General features: G+C 34.2%; 1 protein-coding gene across 2 annotated transcripts; it reads right to left on the bottom strand.

Moving 5' to 3' along the window:
- Positions 1-6625: 6625 nt before the first annotated feature.
- On the bottom strand, positions 6626-18673 carry LOC120345508 (sodium-coupled monocarboxylate transporter 1-like). Of its 2 annotated transcripts, XM_039414980.2 has the most exons (15): positions 18468-18673; positions 17885-17995; positions 17328-17418; positions 16536-16653; positions 15349-15416; positions 14053-14207; positions 13676-13816; positions 12871-13000; positions 11610-11698; positions 11389-11492; positions 10818-10978; positions 9947-10274; positions 8939-9117; positions 8536-8580; positions 6626-7419 (listed from the first exon to the last, which is right to left on the bottom strand). In XM_039414980.2, exons 1-15 carry the CDS (start codon positions 18608-18610, stop codon positions 7309-7311), a joined length of 1974 nt encoding a protein of 657 aa, XP_039270914.2. In that variant the 5' UTR covers positions 18611-18673; the 3' UTR covers positions 6626-7308. The 2 variants fall into 2 exon arrangements, with proteins under 2 accessions (XP_039270914.2, XP_039270915.2); XM_039414981.2 differs by lacking the exon at positions 8536-8580 and having other exon boundaries at positions 18468-18672.
- Between the last annotated feature and the right edge of the window lie 918 nt (positions 18674-19591).

Raw genomic sequence — 19591 nt, 5'->3', positions numbered from 1 at the left:
TTAGGACTGCATCCTTAATGCATTGGTGCGCAGCTACACACACCATAAAGCGTAGTCACAGATTTCCGCGTAATATAAACCTCAGAAGATCGTGCTCAGTCGATCGAAATAGACATAACCTCAAAATTCGTGGTATTGGGGACACTTGACTAATTTCTGCTGAGGACACCTGAACCCGGAAGCGTAGTCTGAAGTCATTTCTAGGAATCATGTCGAAATTCAAGTTCCATATCGTCACGCTAATAACCGAATTGCGTAAGTCATTTTTGGCGATTTTGAGTTTTTTATAAAATAGGTATTTATGTAATGCTGCGCACCTGTCTGTTAACTCAGATTTTATTTTAAGAATTCCGAAACCCATAAAAATGGAGAATTAGTTTGAAATGCACATTTGTGCAATTGTTTCGTCATAATGAATTGTCATTGTTAGCGCAGGACTATTGTGACGTCACAGAAACAAAATAACCTCGGCGAAGTATTTTCGAGTTTTCGCATCTCGGATTCTAGCTTAGCGCGTATTAATTTGAATTTATACTACAGTATAGGAAGGCGTGCACTTGCGATATTCACTGTCCGAGTCCAATTCATCTTGGCTGGCTTTTATATTGGGTGCATTGCTGTTTTATTCTTTATATTTAATCTTAGTCTTATTTCGGTGGGTGTGCAGAACGTGTTATATTGATGAAATATATATTTTTAAACATAAAAAAAATGTAATTGAAACTGATTAGCTATTTTGGGGATTAGACATTGCAGATACTGAGAATTACATTAGTTTTTGGAATGTTCAGTTTTCAGGACTGGTGCATATAGTAAAGTTGCAAAATTGCGTATATCCCCAAGTCATAGACACATTTCTGCCTAAGTCACAGTGCGCCATTATGACGTCACTTAACTGCGTCATACAAATTAACTTAAATCCGGCTACGATCAAAAAATTGAACCATGGCAAATTATTGACTCTCAATGGCTTAACAATATCATTAGGAAGTTTTTTACGTTTTTCTCCAAACTGCTAAAAATGACTTACGCAATTCGGTTATTAGCGTGACGATATGGTATTGTAGTTTGTCGTAAATTTGTGAAAAATTCCATCAGAATATACTCGCGCTTTGAATGATAGCGTAATTGCCGCTATATTGGCGATTCTGCTCAATTTTAGAACGAATCTTTCTGTTTTTATGTAAACGAATCAATCTAATTATCTATAATACTTTATCGTCTGCATGTCTAAAAATGCGGTCACTTTGCTTGACTACACTCCTTTACCTTGTTTTTTTTGCAGTAAAAAATTGTGAAGTTAGTTTGCAATGTACTTCCGTCCTAAAATGACGACTTTACTACCACACTGGCCAATTTTACGACTACGAAATATTAATTCAACCAAGACACTGTTGGTTCCATCCACTTCAAGAAATCGAGACCACTTGAGCAATACAAGACACCACTCAACTTCGTTGGCGAATTATTTTAAATATGACCGTTTGTGATAGATTTAACACTAATTCAATGTGAAAAAATTTATTAAAAAACGCTTGAAACGCATCAGAACTGGCAGTACCCTAAATATTGACGCATAGAAGACAGAAGACACACGTTTATTGACTCTCTCTCTTTATAAAATCTAATATGCGTTGAAGGTTTTCTCCTAATTGCCTTGATGCACAAAAATAGTTGCGACATTTTCCCTAAAAAAATGCCCATTTGGCCGTGTGGTCCTATCTTTATGGATTAGATTACTTCTTATATCAGTTGAAATTGATTAATAAAATTATTCAAGTTATTGCCTTAGAGAAAAAATATATATTATTCATAATTGTTCACAAAGTAAGACTTTTCAAACTTACCTCAGGCCACGTTCATTCAAGGTTCGACAACTATATGATCTATTACACTTGAACTTCGTAAAGCAAAATGTTTGATCAGAAAGAAAATGATAATCTGCTTGTACAAATTGTCTGAACTTGGACAAACCGCATGGTTATACGCAATGACCTTCGTTGATGATTGAAATCATATGTCGTGACTAGACTACTTCTCAATATTTTGTAAACTATAGCTAAACTCCTACGCAATCGCTGCCTCCCTTCTGTTAAAAGCAATCCAATTGATGATGCATACCATCGAGTGGATATTCACTCCGCATACTTCACTTTAAAATGGCAATTTCTCTATTAGTTTTATATCATACAGTCAAGAAGTTTGAGTTTAGGCTTCATCTGTGTCTAATATCATGCGCAACAAAGTACAAATTTAATAGTGATAAAAGATTTGTCTACTGAGATCAGATCGAAAAAGTTAATACATATTAGAGAAACAATATATTATGCAATGCTGGATTTGGAATTATTATCGAATACTATTTATTAGAGTTTAGTAAGCTCTCTCATTCTCTGCTAATCTTGAAAATTTTATTCTCAATTTTAAAGTGCTGTATACGTAAAGTTATCAAGTCCATAACTAGCTTTTACTTATTTCTAATCTTTTTCGAGAATTGGCTGACTAGGGTTGATTTGTCTGTCTCGGTCGAATTAACACAGCGGGTTTCACTCACAAGTAGAGGAATACATAAACGTCAACAACTTGTTTATTCTTAGTCCTTATTTATCGGCTCATAGTTACTGGCTGAGTTTCAGATTCACCATTCGACCGTGAAAGGAGCATTTGCTAAAATCCTATACCGAATGCTATAGCTACTTCACAAGTATACAAAATTCATATTTAGGGTATTTTAAAAGCTTCAATGATAGTTTATAATTACCATAGCACCTACAATGCGTTAAATATACAAACTAAAGTTACAAACTCTAAATCGTAGTACGTGTTGATATTTCTCCGTTCAAGCATGAAATTTGGCTTGATTAAATATTAGTTATATTTTTATTACATTTTAATAACAACCGTTTCGATGCAATATACTACCTTTTTATTCAAATAATTAAAAATAGACAACAGGTTAGCTATTTTCTGATATATAAATATTCAAATTCCAAAACACTTGACTCGTTTCAGCATAAACTAGTAGTAATTGCCAAATAAAAAAACACGTCTTTGAGTGTGCTCCTGGCCGTGAAACTACATTCTTTTTATATTCAATATTTCAATTCTTCATTACTAATACTCCCAAAAATTCACAAAGTGTAGTACGTGACAAAAATATGTCTGTCATGACCGTAAAAAAGGTGATATTTGATATCAAACCCATCGTAAATTGGACGAAACAATACCGACGAAACAAACACGCGGTTTACGGCAAGAACTCGATCGAAATAAGGTTTTGCAGTTTTATTATGCCACGTATAGCATGATCATAAAAAGCGATCGATTTCAAGTTCACATAAAAACGAAATCGAATGACTAAATTTCGGACGAAATTCGTCATACAAAAATTAATATATCAGAATGGAAACTTGTTCATTCATATTCAACGTCACACGAACGTGTATTAGTCATTGTCAATATTTCACAACGACCGTTTGGAAATTCCTTGTTATCAACAGACAAGATCTGAACGACTGGAACACTTTCTTCGGAAATTTGTTTTCTAGCTTTCTCCCTAAATTATTATTCTCCGTGATTATAACAATATGTAGAATCAAATTTAGCAGTGAAGGTGGTTTTGTGGGCTGTTTCACACTTTTTAGATAAGCCGCTACTTGAATCGAAATTTTTCGATTTATTTATACTACGCCCGGTTGGTGAGAATGTACTGACCACGTATGATCTATAAACGACAATATAAACATAGATTCCTCGTTGTTTCTACGTTGTGGTTCGATATTGCCCCAACTCAGGGTTGTGCAACCTTTATTACAGGAGAACCCGATACAAATGACTGTGTGAAGCCGCGGGCCGCAGCTTTATTTAAAACAGCCTTTGTGGTAGTGGCAGGCACAAATAATTGTTTCTTTATGTTATCGATCTTACGACATTATTCGGGGTTCTTGCAGAAATGGTGAGTTAGTACCTGGTGCCTCTCGGGCACTGGTATGGGCTTTGCGACGCAAAAGATTGGAATTGCTTGCACGTACCAGATTAACTAAATTAATAACTCGTTTTGTGGGCACACCATTCAAAATTGGCACTGTTCCGCGAGTCGCACAATTTTCCCTCGCGGGCCGCAGTTTGCACACCCCTGCCCTAACTCATAAAACATACAGATAGATATATATACGACTTTGGCCATCAGAAGCTAATACCATCTGCTGCTCATTTAAACTAAACTGATAGCACTATAGTTCAAAATTTCATAATATAATGAATTTGTTACGTTCATCCAACTAGAGGGGTACGTAATATCTGAGGTTCGAATCTGGGCCGAAAGCGATTTCTAATAGATTTCAAGCTTTTATGAAAGCGTACAGATGGATAATATGAATATTCATTAAATATCTAATTTTAATTGAGGCGCTCACCATATATATGGTCCACAATTGTTATTTATTCAATTCGTTTATTACTCCAGACCGCTGTGGTCCAAATAAAAATAACACAAACAAATGGAATTATGAAACTACTCTTTGAATCCTAAAGAACATGCACCCGTTAATATAATAGTCGTTGTATGTCATTCTTACACTTCTAACATCCTACAAATTTGAAAATCGAAAAAGCGTTTATGTTAACTTTCCTCAATACGAACCCAAAAAACTCGTTAGCAACTAATCACACCCGAATGACTTCGGCTGTCGATCGAAGCTTAAGTAACTTTCTGCAAAATTGAAAAAGGCTTCGATCTGCATACCCACGTACGCATGATGGTTTGGGGGATCACGTTTCAACTCTCGACAAAAATATTGACAGTGTTTTATACAAAGTAATAGCCTGTTAATTTTAACAAGAAATTCACTACCATTCTTAGGTAAACAGTTGAATCTTACCCAATTCTAAATGTATATTTATTTATTTATTAGTTCGAGTTGGTTTCTAAATATGTAAAATATACAATTAAATGATAACCAGGAAATTTATCTTTTCATAAATAAAACATTTAATTTGTGAGTTTTATGTCGACAAATGATTTTCAAATTTACTATATTGTCCTGGTGCTCGTGGCTGAACAAACCTAATAAAATCTTCACAGAAGTGCTAATATTAATTACGCAATTTTTGTTACATCAATTTGGAAATAAAAATGTTAGATTTCTCTACAAGTATTGTGTGGGTATAATTACTACTGAACAAATTTTGTATATTATTATCTAAAACTAAATGTGAGTTTTGTTATTTCTGAAACTTTTTACAAGCCGATTCATACTTGAACGACGTCAATTAACTAACCATGCTTTCTGTTTCAGATAGAAGTCCCGCATGATTCAGACGAGCGAGCTGAAAATACATTTGACAAGTCAACATATTGAGTTGAAAAATCGAGCAGAAAATTTAGTTCATTCCATTATGATGCAATTCAATATAATATAAGCAATTCCAACGAAAGAGAGAGAGAGAGATTTATTTTTTCGTCAACCAAATTAAAATAACAGTCATCGTAATAATAAAAATATTAACAAGTAATAAATTAATTTGGTATCGACAGGAGGGAGTGATACGACCAGACGGTCATCAAAGTCAACTCCCTCTTCACGCTATTACGTTCAAGATTCACAATTTCAGAGACCTTTCTTTATTTTCAGTTGGATTACATAATTAAAAGCTTATTACTTATCGATTTTAATCGGTGAGTATGTTGATAGGTATTTGTCTGTCTGTATGTCTGTTAGATGCACGCGATATCTCAGGAAAACGAGATTGAATCTGCTCCAGATTCTGCATGTGCATTCATCTTATTTCGGACCAGAAGCCTATTGATTTTGGGCGAATTATGTCGTATAATTAGCGAGTTATCAATTAATTAGTGATGGGACACAAGGTGTCAATATGGAGTAAGAGCGCTGTTTTGTTTGTATTTTGGTGAGAAAAGAGGAGATTTGAGTATTAATAATTCTATGTCTTGAAACTGTCCCACACTTGCCCCACTGGCCCACCTTCTTTGAGTTAGGGTAGTTATAATGTGGGCAAATGGTTAAATTAAGCATACGGATTGAGATTTCTACTATGTTCTGGGTTAAGATAGATGTAGGCCTAGTAATTTGACAGAAAGAGAGTATTCATAATGAAGTGAGGTTTGTACAATTAGGACAACCGGGGAATGTGGGACACAATATTTTTGCGACATTCGCAGTAGTTTGTACATTAGGTAACTAAATGTTTGTCTGATTCTATTTTTTTTTTTATTATTTCACTACGCTTCACTCAACGGTATCATCTGCATTCCTACTGCACTGATCATCAAACTGCTTAGTATTTCCGCAACTCCATTTCGAATTATAGCATTACACAACTGACGAAAACTTTGCTTGTTATTTTTGTGATTTTATCATTGAGCGAGAATAAATTAGAGGCAGACATGTTTGTGAAGCTTTCGTATCATAAATTAAGTGGGATTTTTGTTGGTTTTCTATATATCAAATACTCTTTATTCATAGTTCAACACCTAAAAAATTTTTATAAAAACCCGCAATATTTTTTATTTTGTTGCTTTGCTCAAACACATAACATGAAGCAATAAAACAAGAACTAAATCACTAGCACCTACATTAACATCAACAAAAATTAGATCAAAATACAACTTTTCAATTGATTCTATTTCAATTTTTATTCAATCCCTGATTAACCATCAAAGTTCCTATTTTAACGTCATATGATTAATATTCCTATGTTTCAATAACATCTTATTTTAGTCATAAATGATATGTATGATATATATATTTGTGTAAACCATGAGCCACCCTTCTTTGTAAAAAGGGGGAATAAAAAAGCAACAATGGTATTGATTTTCTGAAGTTTCATTCAACAAATCACGAGCAATTTGATACGCTTCTTGCGCGGAAACTACACAAAACATCTTACTGCAGCCGTGAGGTTTATGCCTTCGAGTTCAGATGAAGATCATGGGTGTGTCGTAGCAAATATACAAATAGCTTGGTTAAAATCCCACTTTTGAAAATACCAAACACCAAATGAAGCTTTTACAAAATATAAGTAGTATTTACAAGGGTATTTTGGGAAAGAGAATCCACAACTTCGATAAATTATGACCCGCTAAAACATACAACAATGTTTTAGCTCAACTTTGGTGTTTTCTAGATTTTTATTTAATGTGCCACGATTCCATAATGTGCGATCAAATCAAATATTACGCCAATACTGCAACGTTTCGCGTAAACGAGTGTTATATGAGTGTAATAATAAAACAAATAGTGGTGATGTAGCAGTGACACATTTTTTCTCTTGCTGATACTTTCTGCATTAATTCATCACTAAAAAGTCATCGTCAATTTCCTTTTCTGTCGGTTCTCTCTTTTCTGGATATTCCCTGTGATCGTATTTTACTTTGAGTGAAATTGCAGAAAGTCCGTTCTAAAAAATTTAAACATTTTGAATCAGTTCTTGCTCTAAAATTAAAGGAAATTATCTTAATTAATGAAGATTGATTTTTTTTTCGTAAATTCAGTCTCGATTCTGCTTACAATGTGTAGTTAATATATGAAATAACTTTAAAGAATTATGAGATAACTCAAATATTTAGGGAACGAACATTTGCTTGAAAACGGTATTGATGGGTCAACTGTAAAAAATTGTCGCGAGAGTTCAAGTATCAGAATAATTATGATTCCTATAATATATAAATCATCTTCTGAAATATAGTTATGGAGTATAGAATTTTTTTTGTAATTCCAATTCACAGACATATCAATAAATAGTAATTAACTTCGGAAGAAGTTTTAACTTGATTCTCGAGACACCAACACCCATGCAAAAAAATTATAGAAGTTGTGAGATAATAGGGAAATAAAACGGTAATTAACTGTAGATAATTGCGTAAATTGTAATAAATTTAACATGGGCTTCCGTGAAAAGTCGATACTTCCATAAACAGCAAATAAAATGTTAGGAACTGTTGAATTTTGAATGGAGGACTGATCCAATGATGAATAACTATTATTCATTATATCACAAACTGCGTTAGATAGTTCCTTGGAATTCATGCAAAATTCCAACGTATAGGTATAGCTATGTAAATTCAGCAGAAAAGTAAATTAGCAACGGGTGGCGCACTCCGTTCTATGGGTGATGCAAATGTCGTATATTAATTCTTGTAACCCCTGATCGATTAAGCTTTATCGGTTGTATGGCTTGAACTAGCTAGCTATTACCACATACAACCTGAACGAGTATTATGACAAATGGCCATGATTAGAGAAGTCGCTGCATCTTGAAATCTTATCATATATTATTCCATTTGAGTTAAAAGGAGTAGAGAGCTATGAAACTACCTCCGACAGACTATAATACACAAGTAATCCGTTGTTCCATTTTCTTATTTGTTAATAAAGAGAGTAAACCCGGAACCTAAATCCGGGTTATAGACCAATCCACGACTCGTCGATATCAACAAAATTATTAAAACCATGCAGAATTAAGGAAGGCAGTAAAACACAGTGACGACACCCATAAACACCATATACTATCTACCTGACTACTTCGAGCATCACTCTCGGATGCCACCAAAGGCGAAATCTGTCAAATGGTCGATGAAAGTGATAATTATTTCTAGTCGCAAACTAAAGCATCATTTAAACACGTGATGCTTAACAAAATACACAATAACTGCATAGCTTCGAAATTTTTGTTTTATCGTTAGAGAACTAATGACTATTTTGCGACGGGGCATTTGTACCAAAAATTAAGAAGATGAGTAGCCCTTATAGCCCAAAAAGATGAATTTGTTGATAAAATCCTACATTAGTACCCCCAAAAACAATTTATTGATTCTCTTCAATTACAATTGTTTAATCTTATGAAATGAAAATAGTATTGGCCAAATATTTCGAATATTTACAATAACACAATATGCATTTTGTAAAACCCTACATACCTCTGCAAAAGTTGCCATTGTTGCCATACTTTGGACTTTTTCGTGGTAGTCGTCGTCTCGTTCCATTACACAGCATCTCAAAATGTAACGGAATTTTTCTGGAATCCATTTAAATATCCAGTTATCAAAAAACGGAGCTAGTAGATTTGGATCGACGTTTTTGCGATCTCTCCATCCACCTGTAACAAAACACGATAAGTCTTAATACTTATTACATAGGTTTAAGGGCGAAGCCAGTGGTTCCAAGCTTTCAGGCGCTTGCACCCTATTGACGATTTGCCTGATAGTTGTGTGTCCTTAGAAACAGTAAATACTGCATAGTGCAGTGGTTCCCAACCGGTGGGTAACTATTCACAAATCATTATAACACTAAGCAAATGAATATGCCCATGGTGCCCAAGTACTTGAGATTTCGAGAAAACTCCTTGTAAACCTGTTGCTGCGTAGAGGTTTATGGAGGCGCAAGACTATGAGCAGTTATTCAAAGCAACGTAATGTCACCTTTTTCTATAACTACAATCTTTTTTAAGAGTTGTGTCTTCGAAACAAAAGCTCCGAACTAACTGGGGACTTGTTTTCTACACCCAACTAAACAAACCACATTTTATGTGAAGAATGAAAACCCTTTCTATATCGAGAGTGGGTAATTCAGAAAAAAGATTAGGAACCACTGGCATAGCGCATAAGTGGTTTCTATGAGAAACACTGCTTCTCTCTAGTTGTTTTTCTAGTTCTTGTTTTATAGAGTTGCTTTTCAGCCATTAGTCAACTATGACAAACTAAGCGAACCAAAACTTTTAATTAGTTTTGGCGCCATGGGAAAAGTGGTCAGACAAGATTTACGTTGTAACGTGACTGCAGCAACCATATACTTGATGGAATACTATGTTAAACAGAAACACATTCTGCTTCAGAGAAACTATTTCAAACACGTTTATATTTTTAATGCTAACTTAACTGCAAACAACGATGAAAATAGTCGGAAATATGAATAAAAAGTTTACTTACATGTTATTAAACTTAAAATTAGTCCAACAACTATCGTTCCCAGCATTCCAAACGTACTCAAATATAAATACGACATTGCATAGAAATCAGCAATCGGAGGATATTCCGCATTAGCAGCAGTTGTAGCATTCGTATACGTCATTGTTTGAGTGACGTCATAAGAAGCGGTAGTTGCATTAGGCAGTTCCTGCCAATAGCATACCGGAGCGCATCCACTGTTGTCAAAAGGTAATTTCCTAGTATACTCTGGTGCAGGTGGATAAGATCTGCTACCAATGTAAACCCACGAAGAGCAAAAAAGTCCGAACAGTAAACCGACAAAAGCACCCTGCATAATAGAAATTGCACAAATAAATTTTGTATTTAACTCATATTATTCTTATTGAATGAAATTTTACCAATCATATTTTTTGCATAATAGCATTTAAAATTGCCAGCTTCTGGGCATTTGTAGACCAACCTATTGTAAATTCAAAAATTGAAGTGCGTACAGGAATGTAATATTAATATGCAAATCTTGTTAGGACAGTACGTACGCGATTTCGAAATAAAAATATTTGAAGAGATCTAAAAATTGTACAAGAGCAAAGGTACTAAAAGATACAGTTGCTATAATAAGTACATAGTTAAATTTAGTCGTGACTGCGTGCAATGCACCCAGCGGTTGACTATAAATCTTTGAGTAGAGATAATCCGTGTATGGTAAACGGAGTTAAACGCGCACTAAACATAAACAAGTTTGTCCCGATCCGGCCTAAATATTAATATCTTGAAAAGCAGTATATAAGTTATGCTTGGGTACAGAATTAGTCGTGCATTGTCAATGCTTGGCCATTTAATTTTAATATATAAGTTGAATAGAAATTCTTACTATAGAATTTGCGAACGGAAAGATTAATCCCAACGTAAAAAGTCCAACGAGAGGACCTCCCACCAATCCAAGAATGCTGAGAGCTGCTTGAAGTACTTCACCTAAAGTTGATGCGAGAGCCGCCATTCCAATGCACAAGCCACCGTAAAGAAGGACCAGGCCTAGAAAAACAGAGGCCACTTTCATTGAGTGAAACGAAAAGCAATTTTGATCTCTGTACTTGGTTGGAATTTCCATTCTTGGTTTCATATGTAAATATGAAGGAAATAATTGAACCTCGAAACTTCGAAACCCATCACCCATGTATGACTAATATCTTTCAATTGTTTCATGCTTTGGGTCTTCAACTGAGTTTGATGAATTAGCCTTTTGGGTTCCGGCAGTCGCAACCTTTGTTTCGTTTGCTGTTTCAAGCCTTGATTGAAGCAAACTTCATACTAATATGGTACATTCTTGGATGCATTATTGGTAGGTCGCAATACACCTTATGCACATAATAGCCCATTGCAATAAAATAGCCAGAATTGCCGGGTTAAAGTATGCCAATCTGTTGGTAATGAAACTAAAATACCTTTAGATGTCCATGTATAAGTATTTGGTTTCCATTTTGTCACGGGTTTGATAAAATCTTCAATAGTAACTGTAGCCATTGCGTTGATTCCTGATGATACAGTGCTGTAGGTATAAAGAAAACGATAATTGTCTCTTGGTTGGATTATGTTATTCTGTATAGGGGGAATAACAGAAGATATTTACAACAATAGAGAAAAAAATTATAACTCTCTGAATTACCTCAAACTTCCTGAAAAGACGCATGATACAAACAGTCCAGGAATTCCGGGAAAATCTTGCAGAATATCCATCACGAGATATGGAAGTAACTGGAAAATAAATAAAAATCATTGACTGTTGCTCAAGTAAAAAGCATGGGATGATCAAAACTCATCATATAGTAAAAGGTCTTTTTCATACTCATGCAAAATCGAAATATGATTAAAAGTTATATATGCCAATATTTCTTGAAATCAGCTATTGACGTCATGTTTCATATTATTAGGCAAGAGTTTTGCTATAAAATCGAAAAGATATCGATATTTCTATTGGTAGTTCCCATATCCTCATTACATGTTACCGACTGTACATATACAGTGCGTGCGAATGCGGTAATTCAAAGGTAGTAATATTGCGTAATCACCCATAGTATTTGGACTTCAATGTCAAGTAATAATTTCCTGTATTTTATATCATATCACGAATACTCGAGGTGTATGCAAAGTATCTATAGAATTCAAATGAAACGATCTGTTTTATCCACCGAGCGCACAATTTTGGCGTCAGAAAGTTGGATCATACCGAATCCAATTCTAGGAAATGTAAAACCAGTACGTATTACGACGTTATACGTATCTGTCAACATTTGTCCCGTGGGATTACACGAAAAAGACATTCATGAAACACATTCCGGGATAGATTGCTATTTAATCAATCCATCTCAATCCTATAAAAATTGTTTTGTGGATATAAAAGTACAACTTCGAATGCAATCATGCTGTATATGAGCGTTTAAAAATTTCATGATAATTCGTGAAAACGTGTAGAATGCCCAAATTTACAAAAACCTTTGCTGCAATATGTACTTTCGTTGTTTGCTGCCGAGTGATACTGCAGTATATGTGACTGCATTGAAATTGAAAATAAGCATACATAGATATACACACGGATGATCACACGGACGTTTGATGCTATTAGATTATATGTTGTGTATGCTCTGATGTTCATCGGTTGCAACATGGGTAATTACAGTCGCGTGTAGTCCGAATTTTCGTGAGTATTCATATACATTTTACTTATATTTCTTAAATATTTTTGGACAGGTCAGGAACAATTCTGCCGTATGTGAAGTTGTGAACCGAAGTGTGATAAGAAAAATTTACACTCAAAAAATATCCACAACTATTTATTACTAAAGAAATTGTCCAACTCTGTCATAATTTCATATAAAATATATTCAAATCATGAGATGTCGCCCATATTTAATTCAATCATAGTTCACCTGATCAGAGGCAGAAACACAGCCTTGTCCCAGTGGATCACAATCGCTGTAGAAAGCATACATCACCATTCCGCACATACATGCTAAACTTATGATGACGAACAACCCGAATACATTGAGGAATAAAGCGCTATAAACAAAAATGATTTTACTGTAAAAAAATAGGTAAAATTTCTTCCGTTTGTTTGTATATTTTATAGTAATATTATGTATATGGTTCATGAAGGATATATGACAGAGTACAATATTATTGCTAAATTCAATCAAACATTCGAATATTTTCATTTCATTTATTTTAAATCTTCATCAAATGATTAGTATTTAGTTAGACTGGTAAATAAATTCCCATTAATCTCTGATGCTCCAATGACTGAACCACGCATGACTGGAGGACAATTCAAGACAACAATTCGTAAACAACAAAAAACAAGTTCAGGTTTATTAATTAAAGCCATCAGTTAAAATTTGTTTTTTTGAACGTGTGACGTCATAATACTCTAGGAACTGTGTTTACATCACTTACGCATAATATGACTTTGAAATGTGATATACGTATTTGTTTCATCATTAATAATAGCATTTTTTAAAAACATTCCGTGCTGAACTTTATACGCGGTAGTGAATTCATAATAACACGAAAGGATTTTGCAATCTTTCTCAAACACCTCAAAAATATTATGCTTCGCTGCTAGCACGCCAAAAATATATTTTCAGTCCGGGGCTGTTATTTTTCATTAACTTGCAATCATTTCAACAATTTTTTGAAACATTCTAGTTAATTGGATTACATTTAATATGTACGTACTAGCTTCCTTGTCGGGCAGATCTACAACATAAATATCTTTGAACTTGTGATTGGCTGACCGCGTACACACCTAACCACGTGATTGTGCCACCACAAAAAATACTCCAAAATGTGTGTCTGATCCTGTAATCTCCTTCAAACCTGAATTATTGACAAAAATGTTTATTGTGAATATTTCAAATCGCCTTAGTTTTATTGTAAATTTCATAACCAACACGAGTATTCTAAAACTCTAATGAGTTAGCAGTAAAGTAAAAAAAATGACAAATTATGACGTCACATTTATAAAACTAGTAGTAATACAAAATGTGACGTCATAGAGACATTTAAATCGCAGTGAGTCCTGCCTTGCAAAATTCTCACAAGTTCATACTTACTGAATAAAATCAACTCTTCCAGCGTTGTAACACTTTTCCCAAATAACATCGAATCCTCCTTCGATTATGCTTCCTCGAATAATAACTGCTAAAAATCCTGCACACATAATGGTGCCTTGAAACACATCTGTCCATATCACAGCTTTTAAACCACCCTGTAAAATCAGGGGTCGAATAAATATTGTGTATTTGAATATTTTCAGGCGTTAAGCACCTTGGCTATACAATGAAGGCTTTGCCCAAGAAATCACTACTGCGGTGGGAACGTTGTTTTGCACAGACAAGAATATATATATGTACGGCAGCCAACTAAATTTATGTAAATCACGCAAGGAAGATCAGTGGATTCATTCATTCTACCTAATATAGCAGTAGAACGATATTACTCTACAAATTTTGTTTGTGAATAAGTGTTTTTTTTTTGGCCTGTTGAAATGAAACAAAGTCTTGAATTTGAAATGAAAATGAAGGTGAAGCAGAAGTGATAATGAAGATGACAAATTGTCATATGATTCGATAGACTTGGCGTTTCAAATAATCATTACAACCCTAAAAAAGTAATTGATCCGTCTGATATGGTGCCATATAAACCAGGAGTTCGAAAAAGCTGTGCCGTGGTCGCAAGCACAATAGAACTAACTCGCGGTATAACTTCTTCTTTGCATTGTAAACGCCATGACAAAAAATATATTACTGAATTTCTATAGGTTAAGGTATATACAGACAGCGCCCGTGTAAATATTGAAATGATCTATTAAAAACTATTTAACAAAAGAGCGAAAGGACTTTAAACATGCGAGCACAAAGAACGGTCGTCACTGAATTGTCCGTTGCCATCACGAAGAATGCATAACGCAGTTGCATCAAGCATATCAGGTGAGAATTGCGCTTCGTATTGTCAATCGTATTCCATTATAAACAATAGCCAGAACATAAATTCTACAGAACCAATATGAAAACTATTCGCACATATGGTAGTTTGCAACAATCAATCTTTTGAGTAAATCACTTTTTCTTAAAAAATGTGAATAAATAAATTGCCTAAAATTGTGTAATACTTAGCATGGGATGGTATCTGAACCTCGTGTGAAAACTGCTAAGCGATCTCAGCAGAAGATGTATCTGTCCTCATTCATAACATATCATTGATTTAAAAACATATCCGACATATTTATACCAAGATTAATATTGATATAAATCATAGGAAACGCACAGCTGGCAGATCGCAAACTAACAGTATCTATGCAAATTGTGTCACTACAAAATAAGAATTAGAATTTTTTCAATAATATTTACCAATGTAGTGTAGAATGTGCAGACAATCCCAGTTGACATCACAGCCAGCCATAGATCGAATCCGGTAACTAAACAACAATAAAATAAATTAATTGATAGTAATATAAAAAGTGTGCATAACTAAGAGAACAATGGAAAAAGTTAGAGGTAAAAGATAGATCATCAAATGCAAAAATCAGGGTACTCCTGTAGTGTGTGTACCAGGTTAGGGTTAGGCCATAATTTTATTCCGATTTTCTTTACTTTAGTTCTATTACAAGTTCGGGGACTGTCTGTGTTAACCAAGTGAATATACCACCTGTACATAGGCTTCAGTCTCTATATACACAACTTGATGTAAGGTAGGCGAACAAAATTAATTACCCCATATTGGTACGCATACTTCTGAAGCGCCAATATCAGAATTAAAGCATTGTTTGGAAACGTAAACAAATATAGCCGCAGTTCAATCAAATAACTTTTAATCTACCAGCCCCCAGGCATGTCTATCGTATGCCTTGTTTTAACAGGACATTCAAGGCATTTCTACTTGCTCAAATTGAATTTATTTTTCAATATCTGAGAAAACGTTAGTAAATTTGTAATGTTTGGGCAAATTTAATTGTTGTGCTTGAATTCTGAATCTTGATATTTGCTTAACACGCACCATCGACGGGCCGATAAACAATATATGCTATCTGTGTCTTATACTCGTTCGTGTATGAATAACAACTTGCATTCTCAATATAGTAGAAAATACACTCTAATGAAATGTACTCAGGGAAAAATGAAGTGAAACATATTTCCAATATTGACTGTTGCACATACACTCTATATTTAAATGTAATAAACGTTTTTTTTATAATTTAAGTATATGACTGTAATATTTTTTAATAAAGTTACTAGTATTTATGCAGTCAAAAATTGCCGAATTACCAAATTTTGAAACAGTATTCAACTTTACGAGTTCATCCGAAAGATAACAATCAGCTTTGGATTTCACGCACTGCCGAAAAAGAGTTGCCGACTGATTAAATTGTGTCTGTTGCCTCGCAATTAATTGAGACATTTTTATTGATAGAAATAATTTTGTGCACAAAATTATGACGATAGATTAATGAACTTCACCCATTGACTAATTTTGACCCTATGATATTCGCCTTTTTTTTTTTTGAATTTCATATGTTTCATATATAAACAAATTATACCTTCATTCAAAGCAAGTGCAGGCGCGTATATTACGATCCCAATATACATAATGTTTTGAACAATGTACGTTACTGTTCCAAGCAATCTTACAGCTCTGTTGAATCTTCGTTCAAGATACTGCAAAAAATAACAGGTGTATTAGCATAACGAAGTAATGGGGACATGCAACCAGGCTAATGGTGAGCACATCCTACACTTTACATTCATTTTGCACTCAACAACCTAATCACGTTTAGCACGGTTAAAAAATGTAGTTATAATAATATAAACCGTGTTGTTGGAATAATAGAAGACCGCAAATTTTAATCTGATACCTTTAAATTAAGCCACAAACCTCGACTTTAAAGTTTATTTTACTTTCCGAAACTGTAACTCGAATTCATTGAGTTTAATATGCAAATCTATTTGATAGAAATACGTGGTGAATGCCAATTTATATTTCAGTGACAATGAGACAATGTTTTACTACGTTCATAACATTTAAATGGTTTTTCATTCTCATAATGGCTATTCATAATTGTCGAAGTAAACTGATGTCAGATTTCGTACAACGTAAGATTTCAGATTACAAAGCAAATGCGGTCGCAGTATAAGCATCTGACATGAAGACGGGCATTAGGGTAAGATTTGCATTAGGATAAAGTGGCTTTGTCATTTTCCGTTAAAAAAATGTTTTAAATTCACTTCGAAAATTTGGTATCGTGAATGAGAATCTCTTTTTTCATTTCGTAATACAGTATATTGTATTTTAGAGCCCTCCTAACTTCTATACTATTGTTTCCATAACATACCTCGTATGTGCTTGAAATTCCAAGTCGATAAAATGTTGGAATATACAGCTGAGATGTGATTATTGCAACTACAAGAAATACAAGAACGAACCTGAATGACAAAAACACACTTTCTTGTTTGGATTAAAGTTTCTGAACTACATATACACATATCTTTCAAATATATTTCAGTATATCTTCCAAATATCAGTACAAACCATTTTAACAAATTTTGTAATGTAGATTGTTTGTGTTGTTTGGGTAAATGATATTTGTCAATACAACGTTTAGAATTGGCGAGGATAATATTGTAGTTCCAAGAATTAGGTATATGGAATATTATTGAAGTTAACACTCAACGTAATTTCTGCGCGTCTGTTCTGTACCTTGTGGAGGCACGATGCAACAAAGCACCCTGCTACATTTTAAAGTATACGAATGCAATATTTTCCACAAGAATATTCGACATTATGTCTGGCACTGTGTTTGTTTTTGGTGTGTAGTATGGCTTTTTCATATACCCGTTCTGTTGCTGTGGTTTAACGACAATGTTATCAATGTTTGTGTTAACCACTTACCACCAATACATCGTTCCATATATATATACTTCAGCTGGTGTTCCAAGTACAGTGATGGCAGACATGAAACTTACAGTCAACGATAAAGCGACGGGAATATAGTGCATTGACCTAGAAACAAATTTACGAGATAATAAAAATAAAAATTGTTTTTCGACTCATACATGGAAAACTGCTTTGAATAAATTCAGCAAATATAGGAATGAATCGTTAACTTCGTTAGGGACTTTTATCTCTATATAAATATAAAAAATGAGGCAGTAAGTATGATAGGATATAATGAGATCTTAACCTAGTCATTGGACCTTTCAAAAGCCTGAAAGCGGCTTTCCGTGATAACGATCACGAACCCAAAAGACATACCCACAACCTCACCCATGGCGTGCATGCCCAAAGCGGAGAGATTCCAGTCTTAAACACCGTAGAACTAGTTTATGAAGAGCGTCATTCGGGGGAAATATGCTAAAAAATTGCAATATGCAAGAAATTTGAACTCGCATAGCTCTAGTCTCCCGTTGTCATTTTATTTCTGCACACCCCATTTTTTTTTTGGAAAATTCAAAATTTGATTGAATTTAAATACCTGCCAGCCATGAGATAACCCTCCGTTCCTGCTTTCGATCGACGATCCTTGATTGCATAAAATATCCCAATAAGTGCGGATATTCCCAGCATTAGTCCAAACACTACATAATCAGCAGCTGCGAAGGTTCGTTTTTCTGTCATTTTTGTATTTGCCACAATTGCCTATAGAAAAACTGCTGTAACATAGAAATTGTAGGATTTTTCAATACACAACTGGAACAAGATATTCAGCGTTTATAATTCGTACACTTATAACAGTAAAATGGCAGTGCGCTATTCTAGTTTTTATACAACATAGCGGATTCAATGAAGAAACCTCTTTCGACTTTTGCAATGCTTGCATACCTAATTCGCTGTTCAAAATGTAAGATCTCGAAAGTCTGCACCTTTTTCTCTACTGAAAACGAATTATAATGTCTCCCCCATCAGTAGCCTACATGAAGCAATACCCTTTAGCATTACATTATCAGGTGTATTCAAGGCTGAGAGAATGGAAAGCAATCTATAATAATCTAAATATTTAACCTCAGGTACAACGATAAAGTGATCGACGATGCTGGCTGAGTAAAAACAGCAGTGTTGAAATAATCGACGACGTGGCTTCATAATCGAAAAATTCGTTTTTTGCACGTATGTATTCAAGTAAAAGTTTGCTATAGCGTTCCATGTGATGTGCAAATTGTGAAGATAAATAAATCCGTCTAAAGTAAGTTCAATCATACTGCTTTGTAATGCAGTTCTTAATTAAACAAGCGATGATGAACAGCAAATATATAAAGTGTTAAAGCTGTATGCAGAGCATAAATAAACTTTAAACAAATTACTGTGCTTAAGAATCGACTGCTACACCACCTAAGTAAATAGTGTTTCGTCTGTAAGTCGGACTTTTCTAGACAAAATCAACTTTGAATTAAACCAATTGCTTCCTCGATTTTCAGCTAGAAGTCAGCAAGAGAAGCTAGAGTCTGCAAGATACTACAGAGGCTGCATAACAAATACAGTATTACTATAAATACCGTCAGCATTCCAACATAGCTGCAGGCCTCAGCATTACAAAATCTTACCGTATATCCCGTTGTGATTAAAAATTACAGCTAAATAAATTTGCATTTTACATACTTA

This window comes from Styela clava, chromosome 8 (assembly GCF_964204865.1).
Source record: "Styela clava chromosome 8, kaStyClav1.hap1.2, whole genome shotgun sequence".
NCBI lineage: Eukaryota > Metazoa > Chordata > Ascidiacea > Stolidobranchia > Styelidae > Styela > Styela clava.
This window is presented reverse-complemented; position numbering and strand designations above follow the sequence as displayed.